The sequence below is a fragment of the Ceratotherium simum genome, chromosome 12 (genome assembly GCF_057802395.1).
Source record: "Ceratotherium simum simum isolate JZ-2026a chromosome 12, ASM5780239v1, whole genome shotgun sequence".
Classification (NCBI taxonomy): Eukaryota; Metazoa; Chordata; class Mammalia; order Perissodactyla; family Rhinocerotidae; genus Ceratotherium; species Ceratotherium simum.
This window is the reverse complement of record NC_141911.1, coordinates 2319332-2334954: the sequence shown is the minus strand read 5'-3', so window position 1 is coordinate 2334954 and position 15623 is coordinate 2319332. Positions and strand designations below refer to the sequence as shown.

Genomic DNA, 15623 nt, shown 5'->3' with positions numbered 1-15623 from the left:
TGGGCCATGGCTAGCAGAATTTCTCTACCTCTGTACTACAGCTCTCCGCTAAGCCACAGCTTCAGCTCTCTCCAGGGTTTCCTTCCCTCACCACCTTGAGGCCCTCCACTACTGCCAGCCCCATAGGGTGTATGTGACCACCCTTGTTGGACTCCCTTAATTTTGCCCACACCTTTACAAACAGTCCTTTCATTAGTTACTCCCCTTGAGTGCACTACCTTTTCCTGCAGTAAACTGACTGATAAAAACAACACTGAATTCATGTTTCTGCTAAAGCAAAGGTCTACATTAATTTGGAAGTATTACAACGACCAGGAAAGTAGTCTACTGCAGAAACACTATGCAAAACACCCATTACTTTACTGTGTTTTCTTTGTATGTTTTGTACAACAGTATTTTACACCAACAATCTGAAACACTAAATAAACCAACATCTTCTAGGACCTGAATGAATTTTGAGATTTGAGGAGGTTAATTATTGCTTTAAAGGAGAAATGCACCACTCCCAAAAGCTTTCAAATATTATTTGGGATAAGTATGCAAATTTGCCTTCCCAATACAGCTTCCATTTATCACTTATGTAACATAAGCCTGAGAGATTTTCACAAATTTTCTCAGTCAGGACAATCTTTAACTAGACAATATAAGGTGAGTCCCCACACTCTAGCCTGTGGCAATTTGAGGTATAGCATAAAGTCACATACAAGATGAGACCAAAAGAGCTTGACAGCTGCAGCAATTTGTCATTAGACCGGAATAATTTTTAAAAAATTAAGTTAAGATTTTATCGCGAGAACCTTTAAGCTACAAGCTTAATCCCAAAAGGCTAGATAACTAACCCTAGGATTTCTATGCTTTACTTCTATGATCTTGTACAACAAAATGAACCTAAGGCTCATTCACTATTGTTACTTTCGAGAAATAGGTTTGCTTTAGAAACTGTGGTCCTGACTCACCAGAGGTGAAAATGAAGGAGGGATGGAATGATACAGGTCAAAAAACAGCTGCAGAGTTGAAGAATCTAAGAATGCTGAAAGAAAGACAAAAGAGTACTTTATTGGGTATGTCTGCACATTGCTACTGGCACACTCCTGGCACTATATATTAGGGAGCATATCTTTCTGCTTTCTTATCTTACAGAAGGTTTATTGCCTTCGAAAGTGGTAAGCTAATAGGTGCTTTCTGTTTTCCTTTTTTTTAAAGCACTAGTTTTCAGCTCCTCTAAAAAACAGATTCTTCTGATTCTCAGAGAACTTAAGAGAATAAGGACTCTGTTCACAGTAAGAATTTTTGTCCTTAGAAACACAAAAACAAACATAAGCACACATTCTTTTGTTTGATTTTGTTTTTAAAGCTAGACATTACCTCAAATGAACAAGATGACAGAAGTCTCTACGTGATTAATGCAAGGAGGTCAAACTCACATGGTTAGTAAACAGTAACTGAAAGAGTTCTCCCAGGTTGGGGGATCTCTAAGATTCCTCTGACAACCTCCCGCTCACTTTATAAAGATAGATGCCAAAATTCTGAATTTTCTCTTACAGCAAGCAAGGGATTGCCAGGGGTTCTTTAGATCATCCTATAGACACTATCTAGAGCCAGGCAGCAGCCTGTTTCAGGTGGTGCGATTCTGTTACCTGATCTCCAGCTGGTGGGAATCTGTACTGTGCACAGGTCATCTGAGGACTCATCAGTAGAAGTGCCGATGAAATCAAAGTTTAGGCAGTTATGAGTGAGTTTGAGCAGTTGCATGAGCAAACCATGCTGACTTTCATCATTCAAGTTGAGATTCTTTCCTGAAGCCTGTAAAAATCACCACATAATGAGTCCCAAACAATCACTCCTCTCTTCCAAGCTTTCTACCAGACTCATGGACAAGGGGCTGTTAACCGGAAAAGGAGGGGTGTATTTCAGCACAGTACAGTGCTATTCCCCCACCAAAGATGCTGCACTTCTACCACCTTAATGCACTATAAAGATCCTACCTCCTTATTGACCATCAAAACCCATTTACTAGAAAAACATGAAGCTGTTACTTAAAGAAACCCCCCTTTTGACATTTACTCTTTACATGCAGACATAGTGGCCACAGGGAATTCTGAAGCAATATGGAACGTGTGGTGACTTCATTTGCATGTGAGATCCTAGTTACTTCTAGACAGGGCTAGGATTAAACTCTCGGAGGGAGTTTTAGTAAGTTTACACCCTGCCCTACTTTCCTTCCTCTTTTTAACATTACCATCACCAGCATCAACAAAAATCTTTCAAACCAAAACTAAAACAAAACCACCATTGAATTTTATTTATTTGTCGCAGTGTACCTGCCTATAGCTCCATGCTGGTCTGTAGCTACTGTGACTATCAGACACAAAGGTCATACCAGCTGTGACCTCAGTGACTGGCTGGCTAACTGTTTTCAATAGTATCAGTGAGGAGGATTCTATCTTCAGTTTTCTCAAAAGCTTTTCCCCTCCAGGGGTACAACAGCTTTTGCCAGGCAGCTTGCCCAACCTGAGGACTGTTTGGGAATTCTGAGGTAAAACTAGGTAACTGAGGAAAAAGATGGACATCATTAACCCGGACAACAGAAAGAATCCAAACTTGCTTCTAAAATTAAAATTGGGACATACTGGAAAATGAGAACAAGAACAAACAACTCAAAATCCCCCAAATGGGACCGGCCCAGTGGCGCAAGCGGTTAAGTGCGTGTGCTCTGCTACGGTGGCCTGGGGTTTGCCGGTTCAGATCCCGGGTGCGCACCGACGCACTGCTTGTCAAGCCATGCTGTGGCAGCGTCCCATACAAAGTGGAGGAAGATGGGCACGGATGTTAGCCCAGGCCCAGTCTTCCTCAGCAAAAAGAGGAGGATTGGCAGATGTTAGCTCAGGGCTGATCTTCCACACAGGAAAAAAACAAAACAAAACAAAAAAACCCCCAAATGAACAAAAAGCCAGAGGCTAATCCCATTTAGCTTTCTCTACGGACAAAGCATCCACACATTGTTATAAATGTATAGAACTTGTAGGTTAACACTACTTTCTTAGTTCAACTCCATAAATGAATTGAAATTGGTGTTTCAAAATAGGAAGTTGGTGCTTCCTATTTTAAAACAGGTAATTTCCTTATGTGATACTATCTACCCCTTCAGGTTATGAAATCTAAATGGATGTTAAAAATTCTACTTTTCCTTACAGATGTTATTTGTTTATTTGCTGCTTCTGACTCGGCAGGGGACAAGGGAGCCAGCCTAGTTTTAGTATGCTAACAATGTAGTCTGAACCTGCTTTCAGAGAACTCCAAGAATCCAAACACCATAAAGCTAACATGCTTTTACTCCATATAGGAAGATTTTATGTGGGTATAAAACAAGCAAACGATATCTCAACTTTGTGGTAAACTAGATTCCTTTAAAACAGGAGCATGGGATAAGTGGTTCGCTTATTGCTCTTCACCTAGGGGAGGAGATCTGAAACAGGGAAATCACAATCCTTTTTCTAATGTCAGTGGTCAGTCTGGAAAGTTTCTTCAACATCTTGGAGACAGGTGTCATGTAAGAGACGATGATGATTAAAGAGACGCATAAAAACTCCCATGGGTTCAGTTAAGAGCTGATATCTAACAAGTGTCCACTCATTTTCATCCTTTCAAAAGGAACTGGGAAGCAAGACTCAACCTACAGTCTCACCTGTTTTAGTAAATTGCAGGAAAGCGTGAAGATATCAAATAACGATGAATCTCGGAAAGAAGAGGCTATTTTTCTGTGCTTGGTTAAAGGATGCGTGGTGTCTGCCTGTGCAGAAAAATAAATCAATGCAAGTTTTAGAATTAATTGCAAAGACAAACAACTTTCATGGAGACTTCAAATAAATGAGAAGGATTTCCAATAAAAGCAACATAAACACAAAATAGATTTTTAACATTTAAATTACTGTTAAATCATATTTAGTGAAAGGATGCAAAGAGACAATAAGCTCCTAATACCTGGCCGGGATATCACATCTATCGCTTACAGAAGGAAGATGGAAGGAGGAATGATTATATCCACTTCAAAGTTTTAATGTCTTCTGCACTTAGGGAGGTAAAATTTAACAAACTGTTGGCAGATACTGCTAATAATTATTATCATGCTGTATTGTGGCTTAGTCTCAAAAACATCAGCAAGGCTTGGGTCTTGACAGACAATACAGTCAGGGCTGAAGTTACTGCAGAATTTCCAAAACAGTCATGAACCAACAGCCATAAACTTAAGATAAATGACAATAACCTGTAATACTCTTTTCCTTCTCTAACCCATTTCAACATGTAGTCTATACCACAGAAGTGAGCACCTCAATTAAATGGCCGTACCCGTCTCTCACTTACTCCTCTGTTCTTGTCTTTTCAGCCAAATTTTAAAGGTTTTTTGTGGTTAATGACTAAGTCTTTTACTTCTTTAGTATGCTCTCTATTCCTGACACATAGTAGGCATTCAGTAAGTGGAATAAAGGAATTTCAAGGTGGCAAGGGTCTTTTTAGTCCAACCACTTACTGAAAGCTTAAATCTCTTCTTATACACTGACCAATTCACCTAAAAGGGAGCTCACTTTGCTTTTGGTGCATTAAACAATAATGCAGCAAGATTTCTGACAGACAACCAAGTTATTGATCCTCCTTGATTTTATTTCTAAGTTCAAATAGAAACAGTAACAGAAATATACTTTCTGATTTAAATCTGACAACCAAAAAAACCACAGGAAATTAAGTTATATAGAAGTTCAAAATATTCCCCAATTCTAGTTTCAGTGTCACTGTTACCATAAATATCTTGGATAATAAGGTATTGCTAGATTATATATCTCATATATAATCTGTTATGCTTATCATAATACAGAGAATAATTATATGTTAAGTATGTTACACACATTTCTATTGTTTTCTTAAGAATGACAAGCAAAATTTTGAAAAGTTTTTTTTTATACCAACATTGATGTATATTATGGGACCAAGCTTCAAAGGGGAAAACATAAACCCCACAACCTCTGTACTCAGTTAATACATGCTCTCCTACTTTGAAGGCACTGGTGGTTAAGAAAGGCAGTGGTGGTTAAATAATAAGTTAGTTGTTAAGAGCACAGGCTCTGAATAAGACTACATGGGTTTGAATTCAAATATTGTTGCTTGCTAAGTGACACCTTAGGCAAATTATCTAACCTTTATGTGCCTCAGTTTCCTTATCTAGAAAATTTGATAACGACAGTACCTATCTCACAGGACTATTGTGAGAATAAAATTAGTTAATATAAGTAAAGTGCTTAGGACAGTGCCTGTCACATAGTAATCAGTCAAAAGTATACGCTATTATTATTTTGGTAATCACTGACCATAGTGGGGATCGCATGTGACAGAGAACACAATGTGGATCCAGATGTTAACAGACTATAAGCTAGTGCATTTAAAATAGTACCAATTCAGCAATTAAAACTTCTCAGGGTTAATAAAAATGTCTGCATAAATATGAGCAACAGCAACAGTGATGCCAACGTAATTAACAGCTGACGACTGAAGGGTGAGATGTTATAACTAATATTAATACTGGCCTGTTCAATAATTATAAAATTTTAGGTGGATACAAAAGTAAATGAAAAAATAACAGCCAGAGCAAAAGAAAGCCATTGGTGTTTCCTCTGTAGTGACCTGTGACATCAATGACTATTTAAACAATTATTTGGTATTTAGCAGAATGTTCCGTGCATTCTGAAAAGATTATCAGCAAAATCTTTAATAATAGCACATGGGGATTGATTTTCGAGTGATTATAAACACATAATAAAGTATACAGCAGAAGGGGCACACAAATTATGCTGGTTCCATTTTTGTGATCCCTTTTTTGGACTCATTCTCTTTCATTAGCAAAGCAATTACTTTCATTAAAGTTTTGACTTAGGACCACTGCCCTCATCTCTAACAATGAACATTAACAGTGAGGAAAGCTGAGATGGGAGGATAAAATATTCTGGAAACAGAAGAGGACCAGGACAATAAGAGTGAGGTAGATTGCTCTTACAGAGGAAAACCCAATGGAACTATTTTGTTTCAAAAGGGCATTAATCACTTACCGCAAAAGCACACAACTGCCAAAAAAGATCATCCCACACAGAGCAGAAAACACCAATACTAAGAAAAAATATGGCACTTACTTCAATGAGGAAGGCTGTAGCACTTACTTGATTAATTTCATTGGTTAGCTGAGATAAAATTGTGACGCCAATGATGCAGTATTCAACACTATCCTGGTAAAAAATGTAAGGCAGAAAGAGTTGGCGTGTGCAGCTTGACTTCAGCATTTGGAATGAAGTCATACTTTTAAAATGACACAGTCCTGTGTCGCTATTAAAACTGCCTAGACAAGGTAGTAAGGAATTATAGTTTAAAACTGTTGTTATGCAGGACATAAAACCTAACTGCCATAAAGGAAGACTGCTAAATCTGACTTCATCACAACGGAAACCTGTTGTATTTTAAAAATCCCCATAAGCATTATACCATACACATTATAAAAAGAGAAACTGGCAAATCACACTTAAGATAAATGATGACTGTGTAACAAAATTTATAAAGAGACTATATACAACAAGATAAAGGCAAAGAATCCAATAAAAAAAAGTACATAATACATAAATAGAAAGTTCACAGAAAAACAAAAATAAGCAGTAAATTTAACATATGAAAATTAGTTCATCTCATTCATAATTCATATGCTGAGATACCAATTCTTTTTACCTATTAAATTGGAAAAATAAAAAAGGTGAGCTCCCAGGATGGAGGTACAGGGACATAGGCACTCTTTTCATTGTTGGAGGAACTAACTTCTTTTGAGGGTAATTTGGAAGTATCCTTGAAAGCCAAAAATACACCTATCCCTTTGACCGAATAATCCCAAATCAGGAATTCACCCTACAAACACACTTATTCAAAGCATGACAGGATATATACACTAGGATGTTCAGTGAATTATTTATTTACCATTCAAAGTACAGGAACAAACGAAATGCCCACCTATAAGAGATTAGTGACATTGTGGTATTTTAGATTGGAACAGTATGTAGGCATTAGAAAGAATGAAGTAGGGTTTCGTGTGCTGGCATGTAAACACGTAAAGCCAAGACATACTAAGGATAAAAAAGACGGAAGAGATTGTACCAAATAATTCCATTTTGTGTAATTTTCAAAAAGTAGATCAGTATATAACTAAGTATATATGTTGCTTCTCCCATTCCTATTATATCAAATATACACATCATACCTGTAAAAACCTTGTGACATCTGTGATTGCATTTCTGAAGACATAGTCATCCTTCTGACAGTCAAACCAGCCCAGTTTTGTGATTCTGGCATATAACTGAATAAGTGCTTGTGTTACGAAAGTAGCCAACTTTGGCCGAGTGGCAAGGTAGTTGAGCACATAGTTCCCTATAAAGCAAAAATAATCCACATAACAAAAAGCTCTGCTAGGGAAGGGTCTACATCTTTAAACTTGACAAATGTCCAAGAAATGGTAAATTTAGACTATTTAACTCTAAACTCCCTTAACTCCACAAGCTACTGAGAAAAAGAACTTTGAATTCAAGATTAGTAGGCTTTCCAACTCAGAATTTTCTACTTGTCACAATGAAGAAGCTGAAGTATGGCAGCCTTGAATCTACTCCTAGATAGTTAAATAACATGGTCTGCACAGAATTAGTAATCCTTAACAATGTTTTTCTTAGTTGTTAGTGGCAGTGAAGACTGAATGAAAGAAACCTCCTGACAACAAAAGGAATGACTTAAGCTTGATCTAGAAGTAATTATATGGGGCCTTCTTCACTTTCATAAGGCCAAAATTCCGGAAAAAAACCTGGATTCTAGATATTCTGTATGCTTAGCAATTTCAGAACATTATCAAACAAGCAACATAAATTTAACTATTACTAGCAAATTACTAAACAAACTAATCTCTTTAAGAGACAACAGACAATTCTCTACTTACGAATATCTATTCGTTGTTCCAATGGTAGAGGGTTGTTTGTGCGTGATACAAGCTTTGTAAGGCATGTAGCTGCCAGTAACTGGGAGTAAGATGACTGTGAAAAGAGAGGAGGAAAGGACTTAGAATTCAATTTTATTGAGTTAGTCATAAGATTTTTTATTTGGAGATCTGTGCTCAGATTCAAGAAAAAGTAACCAGTATTGCTATATTTGATCCTCCAGATTTTAGAGGATCTATCATTCTAAGGAAAAATGAATCCACACAGCATATGTGCTCGTTTCGCTGATTTCAATCACAAACAGGGGCAGGATAAAGTAAATGGCCTGAACAAACAGAATCCAATACAGACATCTGCCTCACTTTGGAGGGGGGACGCTAGAGGGGATCTTTTCAGAAAGATATCAAGATCTTCAGAAGACAAATCTCTTCTGTGATTTAAACCAAGAAATCTTCTCCCTTCAATAGCCTTGTTATAGCAATGTTTCAAAAAGCTTCACCTCAGAATTCCTACAGAATAGTATTAGAAAAAATAAAACAGGAAGTATTAGAGGGAACCACCACATTACACTGTATAGTTAATTCCAAATTATATCTTTCCGTCAGCACAGCTATCAGTCAGCTACAGCTTTGGGGAATATACATGCTAGTTTTAAAGTAAATTCAGGGCCGGCCCCATGGCTTAGTGGTTAAGTGTGTGCGCTCTGTTACTGGCGGCCCGGGTTCGAATCGCGGGCACGTACCGCTTCTCCGGCCATGCTGAGGCCGTGTCCCACATACAGCAACTAGAAGGATGTGCAGCTATGACGTACAACTATCTACTGGGGCTTTGGGGAAAAAAATGGAGGAAGATTGGCAATAGATGTTAATTCAGAGCCGGTCTTCCTCAGCAAAAAGAGGAGGATTAGCATGGATGTTAGCTCAGGGCTGATCTTCCTCACCAAAAAAAAACCAAAAAAGCAAAAAGTAAATTCATAACAATTATTTATGAGAAAGGAAAATTATGCCCTAAGCAATGGAATAGCATTATCATATTCTCAAGTTCAGATTTTAATGAATTTTAACCTTATGGAGAATCAGAGTATTCTATCTGATCATAATGTATAAGAAGGAGCCGTGTGGGAATTTCTCTATGTGGCTATAGTATATAATGTCATATAACAGGGACAGACTCAGAACCATCAAAATAATTTAATCAAGGGTCAAGGATAATTTGCCATGAAACTATAAACCCTTAAGACAGTAAGCTATCCACAGGCATTGCATAATACCATCAGTTATAAAAAAAATTTAAGCTTAAAAAAAAATCTATAAAAATGATTTTGACGTGATTTTTACTCAACACCCCTGAACGTAGTTTAAATTGATTACAGCAGGTGTGTCAAATCACTAATAATGCAAGAGAGACTATACCTACAGAATACAGTATATTAACTATACACTATATAACATGTAAATGGTTTTTACACATAATTCCAATAAATCTGCTAAGTCACTAAGAAGTCAACAGAGATTAAAAAGGAAGAATCCACTATAATTAAGTGTTTTTAGTACTGCACCAATCCTATTTTATTCCAGCCTGTTGACCGTCAACATGAGGAACCGGAGTTAACAGAGCCCAAGATGACACTGGGGCTCCAGTGGGAGTCAACTAGAAGAGCTGGTTGTGCATCTCCCACAGTACAAATGTAAGTGGATCAATCCTAAGACTGAATGATTGAAAAGAAATATACAAATACTACATGTGAAAACAAAACAGAGCACTAGACAATCTCTGACCACGACTCTGTAATGCTCAGCCACTGAAGGATAATTTTTATCCAATTGTAATTTGTTCTATTTACTGCATTAATAGTGTAACCCAACTAATGAAAATTAAAAAATGAAGCCATCTAGAATTCTACCCTCTCAACAAATGAACTGTTTTTGTTCTTTTCACATTTCCTTCCAGTCCTAAGCGCAGTGTTAGCTGCTAGTCTAGTTGGGATTTTTTTTTTTTTTTGTGAGGAAGATCAGCCCTGAGCTAACATCCGTGCTAATCCTCCTTTTTTTTTTTTTTTTTTAAATTTTATTTATTTATTTTTTCCCCCAAAGCCCCAGCAGATAGCTGCATGTCACAGCTGCACATCCCTCCAGTTGCTGCATGTGGGACGCGGCCTCAGCACGGCCGGAGAAGCGGTGCATTGGTGCGCGCCCGGGATCCGAACCCGGGCCACCAGCAGCGGAGCACGCACACCTAACCGCCAAGCCACGGGGCCAGCCCCTAATCCTCCTCTTTTTGCTGAGGAAGACCGGCTCTGACCTAACATCTATTGCCAATCCTCCTCATTTTTTTTCCCCCAAAGCCCCAGTAGATAGTTGTATGTCATAGCTGCACATCCTTCTAGTTGCTGTATGTGGGACACGGCCTCAGCATGGCCGGAGAAGTGATACGTCGGTGCGCGCCCAGGATCCAAACCCGGGCCGCCAGTAGCGGAGCGCGTGCACTTAACCACTAAGCCACGGGGCAGGCCTCTAGTTGGGATTCTGATTCTCTCAGTGCCCCTTCATGAAACCCTGGTTGGGTACTTACCCTCCCTAACACCTCCACCTTGCCAAAAATATTAATTTAATCAAATTATGTCTCAATAAAAGCATCACTTTGATCACTGCATTGCCATTTTTAAGCTAGAAGAGGCTCTAATTCCATTTTTTTTTAATATATAATTTTATTTATTTATTTTTTCCCTCAAAGCCCCAGTAGATAGTTGTATGTCATAGCTGCACATCCTTCTAGTTGCTGTATGTGGGACGCGGCCCCAGCATGGCCGGAGAAGCGGTGCGTAGGTGCGCACCCGGGATCTGAACCCGGGCTGCCAGCAGTGGAGCGCACGCACTCAACCACTAAGCCACGGGGTCGGCCCTCTAATTCCATTTTTAAAACTATACTTCCTTTAATTTCATTGTCAAGATCATTTTTACCCTACACTTGTAAGGCAATAAGAAGCAGCTGTGGTACAGAGGAGGAAAAACAGAGAAAACTGGGGATCTTGTATGATGACATGGACTTTGTGGATAAGAAAAGTCACTATATACAGGCCTATTTTCTTTGTAAAGGATAGGAGGTGGTACTTAAGTGTAAAACAGAAAAGGAGTCCCAGAAGTTTGATTCAAGATGAAAAATGACAGGACAAAATATATGTTCACCAAGATTTTCCTGATGAGGCTGTATAGTATTTTTTGCCAACCTGGCAGGTATGGTGCTTTTTAAAAGTAAAATTAAGAAGGCAGAGGCACCTAGAAGAATCAAGAAACAGAAGCTATCCCAATCCACCCCTAAACTTAGAACCAGGATATATTTTCCTAAACCTCTGTTATCCTTCAGGAATTTTCAAATCTTACGTACACTTCCTCTTTCAAGGAGTAGCTGGCACTTGCTCAGGCAATCGGGGCTGTTGGTGAATTCAACCAAGGCTTTCTCTGCCTGGAGTCGAGTGGTTGTATCTGTTGTTTCATACAGCTGTTTGCACAGATTCTCTAGTTGGGCCAGGCTCTGGAAAAGATCAGTCAAGAAAGAAGTCAGTACAGCCTACCATACATGCAAGGTACTGTGCTCAAAATTACTGGACAAAGATAAATAATAATCAATGAAGACAGATTTGCTTCTCAACTCTGAGGAGAATCTGGGTAACCTTTATCTAATAACCATTTATAGTTCTCTTTATTTGATACTTTGGAAGACAAAAATGATAGAATGCCTAAAATATCTATATAATTTCTCAGTCATTCCCTTAAAGATCAATCACAAATGATACATTTTTCCTTGCAAATATCCATCCTCCTAAGCTTTTCCAAAAGGCTTTCAAATAAAAATTTAGAATTTACTTGTTCTGCCATCAACTTCAAAATTGTGGATACTAGAGGCATTGCTGTAAAATTACGCACACCAACACGTAAGTGTCACACATATCTTTATGTAGTTTTAAATATTTCCCCTTCACCTAGTAATTATTAGCTCTCAATTAAGTATACGAATGAAGATGGCCAAGCTCTAGGGGAAAGCTTCAGAATGCATGTACGCACCTTCCTCCCTGGGTCCCTCATGTCTAAAGTTCAGTAGGCTCTCTTCTCCTGTTGTACTTTAAACTCTTGCTTTGCTTCCAAATTTAAAATGGAAGGGTCAAAATAAATTCAACCCTAGCATATGCTCACACAGAGATAAGACAAGGGAAACGCCCCCAAACAAACCCTACTCTCCAAATCTTGAACCAGTTCCAGGGAGGGAGGAAAGGGATGGGTGTGTGCTTTGGTCAAAACCCCAAAAGGATGCAAATCTACTTCCACTTAATGCCACGTTCAAAAGCAAAGAGGAAAGGAACTAGTAAGAGTTCATCTTTCACTGACTGGAGAGGGGAGCAAACATCTGTTAGCCTTTAAAGGAATGGTTTGGACTTTAAGAAGATATTCTGAGCCTATTTTCTACCGTAGCAAGCAAGATTTGGTTTAAACAGTTTGTGGGATCCTACTGTTAGAAACGACAATTCTGATAAGAACAAAAATAACAGTAATTAAACAAACCAACCTGTGCAAATAGCCTAAAATATATTACACAGCCAGTCTGCCCAAGGCTTTTCATTATCACTTTATTTCATTATGCTGTGACTATAAATCACAGCTTTTCCACTAAGCAGGAAAACCCTTAGGGCAGGATACCCATTTTACTCAACCTGATTAATAACTTTCAAACATTAACCTAAAGGAAACAAGAAAGACAAATACTAACACTCTAAGATCATCAGTTTCACTTCGGAGAGCCCCCAAAGAACAAAAACAACTCCCACTCCAAAGCAAAACAAACAAACCACCCTTCAAAACATCTTGGGACTCTGATTTGGCCCATGTTTAATTTGTTCTGTCTGACTTCCAAGGGTCCCACTTAACGCCTTCTTCAATCCAAAAGCACAGAGAAAGTTGCACTTGCAAAGTCAGATCTCAACTAACGATGTTCTATAAGCAGTACTTGATTTTTTCACATAGCTTATAAACACAAGGAATAGAGAATAAAGCTAATTTACATATACTCCATAAAACACAAGTGAAAATCAGGGGTATGCTTGCCAATACTGACCCAAGACCCTAATGATGAATTAGTTAAATTATAAATCCCCACACTCCTAAGCAAGGGATTAAATCTCCTTCATGAGGTTTCATTTCAACCTAGCAGGCTGGTTTTTCCCCTCCTCCTATAAAATGATTCACTTAAAAGAAAGGGAAAAAGTTTAAACAATAGGTAATGCATAACACATCAAGAGAAAGACACCCTAACTAAAACTGAAAAGTAGCTATAAAATCGGGTATTAGGTATTAGGGAGCAGTAGCAGCCTCATAACCTCCATAGCCACCACACACTTGGAGCTTTCCAATATCCTGAACAGATACTCTCTAAACAGTCATGCTGCTTACCACGTAATGACTCTCCTTAAAGTCTGATCAATCAGTTCCAGTAGCTCCCCCAGGGCAACTCTTGTTTATGCTTATTACAACAAAGTTGCTCACATGACAATGGCTAAGCATCTGTCACTAGTAGCTCCTTACTGCTAAAAACCTACATGCAGGTTATGATGGGCTTTTTTGGTTGTTGTTTTGTTTTGATTTGTTTTAATTTAGCAGACAAAAACATACTGCAGAGTAAGTCTAGTAATGAGTTCTCAGCTCAGGAAACAAGATTGTTTAAAAAACAAAAAAGTAATTTGACCATTTACACCAACAGTTTGAAGAACTATAGCTCTATTTCTTTGTTTGCAGAAGAACAAATGGAAACAATTTTGTTTTCCCAAACAATTAGTGGAAAGATCTAAGAACCACAGGGCTAACAGTCACTTTATTTGGGTTGCCCATACTCGCAGTGGAAGGAGAGGGGAATATGGGCAACGAGACACTTACCTTTATGTTCTTTTGGATCCAAGTGTTTCCAAAACTCATCTAATAGTTAGATGATTTTGAATCACCCTTTTTGGGGGCCCAGAATAAAATAATTTATCCTACAATGACTTGATTAGCTATTAAAACTAGTACCTCACATTTAGAGTAGCAACACACCACAGCATCTTCCCACTTTGCGCAGTAACGCTTGTATTAAACCTGCTCCCATTCACTACTTCTTATTAAGGACATCTATTACGTGATGCCAGCTCAGTCACAGAAAAGTCACCAGAGAAGAATGTCTACTTTCTGTTCCTAAGATTGCCAAACCTATGAAAAACAGAGAAACTTCTATCTGGTCCTAGTGGAACAGAAAAGCACGTTTGGGTGAAATACTTCACAAAACTGGAAGGTGATCAACTGCGAAGTACTGCTTTAGTACAAGAAACTCAAGACAATCAAACCCCCACACCTAGACCACACTGATTTCACCAATAAGAGTTACAATAAAGGTATTAAAAGAATTTATCTTCTTTAATATTTGGCAATATTATTTTATACAGTCTTTTAAATCTAGATAGAGAAAATGAAGCTCAATTATTCTCATTTCAATATAATGATTTATCTGAAGAGTTGCCTCTAGTTAGAGAAAAAAGGATTTTTTTTGTACATCAGATGTTATATTACTCCACAAAGCAGAATACCTTGGAATTTATTTTAACTTGTAAAATACTGTATAAAAGGCCTGACAGTATATACTTTTTTGTGTGTGTGTGTATGAGAAAGATCAGCCCTATGCCAACATCTGCCAATCCTCCTCTTTTTTTTTCTGAGGAAGACTGGCCCTGGGCTAACATCCATGCCCATCTTCCTCCACTTTATATGGGACGCCGCCACAGCATGGCTTGCCAAGCGGTGGGTCGGTGCGCGCCTGGGATCTGACCCGGCGAACCCTGGGCCGCCCCAGCGGAGCACGCGCACTTAACCTCTTGCGCCACCAGGCCGGCCCCGGTATATACTTGTAAGTTAGCCTCACTGCTTAAAAAAAATATCCACTTGGAGATTTCCAGAGACTAGATATTCTCTTTTCAGAAGGATCTGACGACATTCCCAGTAATGCCGAGTACTGCACTAAAAAACAAGCACAACCTTTGGACGACTAGTAAGATCTGCAGGTTCTCTGACAGCCACCCGAGCCACCCGAAATGATCAGCAGCCACCATCCTACCAAAGTGTAAAGTGCAGGCTCAATCCAGAGAAGTCCTCACGAAGAATATAGGGCAGAATTACCAATTCAGTAGAGGAATTTTCATTATTAAGATGACAAATATAAAAAGAACTGCTGAAAAATCAAGCCACTTTCAATCTGTTTGATTGATTTAGATCTTCCTTAGCTGGAATTTATGTTTACTAGGAAAATATTATGTTAAGTAAATTAAAAGATGCGTATTGAACCTGCCAGAAAATGAACCATTTTAAAGATCTAGGCCCTGCCTGGTGGCATAGTGGTTAAGTTCGCAGGCTGCGCTTTGGTGGCCCGGGGTTTGCAGGTTCGAGTCCTGGGTGCAGACTGACACACCACTCATCAAGCCATGCTGTGGTGGCATCCCACATACAAAATAGAGGAAGACTGGCATGGATGTTAGCTCAGGGCCAATCTTCCTCACCAAAAAAATAAATAAATAAATAAAATAAAGATCTATAAGTAAGGTTAATAAAA

General features: G+C 38.6%; 1 protein-coding gene across 2 annotated transcripts in view; it reads right to left on the bottom strand.

Moving 5' to 3' along the window:
- Positions 1-12100, bottom strand: part of XPO7 (exportin 7) — a 40070-nt gene extending 27970 nt beyond the window's left edge. Inside the window, exons 1-8 of one of the 2 annotated variants that reach the window (XM_014796673.2) lie at positions 12065-12100; positions 11388-11534; positions 8006-8099; positions 7283-7449; positions 6177-6269; positions 3686-3790; positions 1638-1803; positions 957-1030 (exon numbers count right to left, since the gene is read on the bottom strand). In XM_014796673.2, the coding sequence (XP_014652159.1) occupies positions 957-1030; positions 1638-1803; positions 3686-3790; positions 6177-6269; positions 7283-7449; positions 8006-8099; positions 11388-11534; positions 12065-12085 (867 nt within the window). In that variant the 5' untranslated portion in view covers positions 12086-12100. The remainder of the gene's footprint in view (positions 1-956; positions 1031-1637; positions 1804-3685; positions 3791-6176; positions 6270-7282; positions 7450-8005; positions 8100-11387; positions 11535-12064) is intronic. The other variant, XM_004442320.3, reaches the window with a different exon arrangement.
- Positions 12101-15623: the final 3523 nt, after the last annotated feature.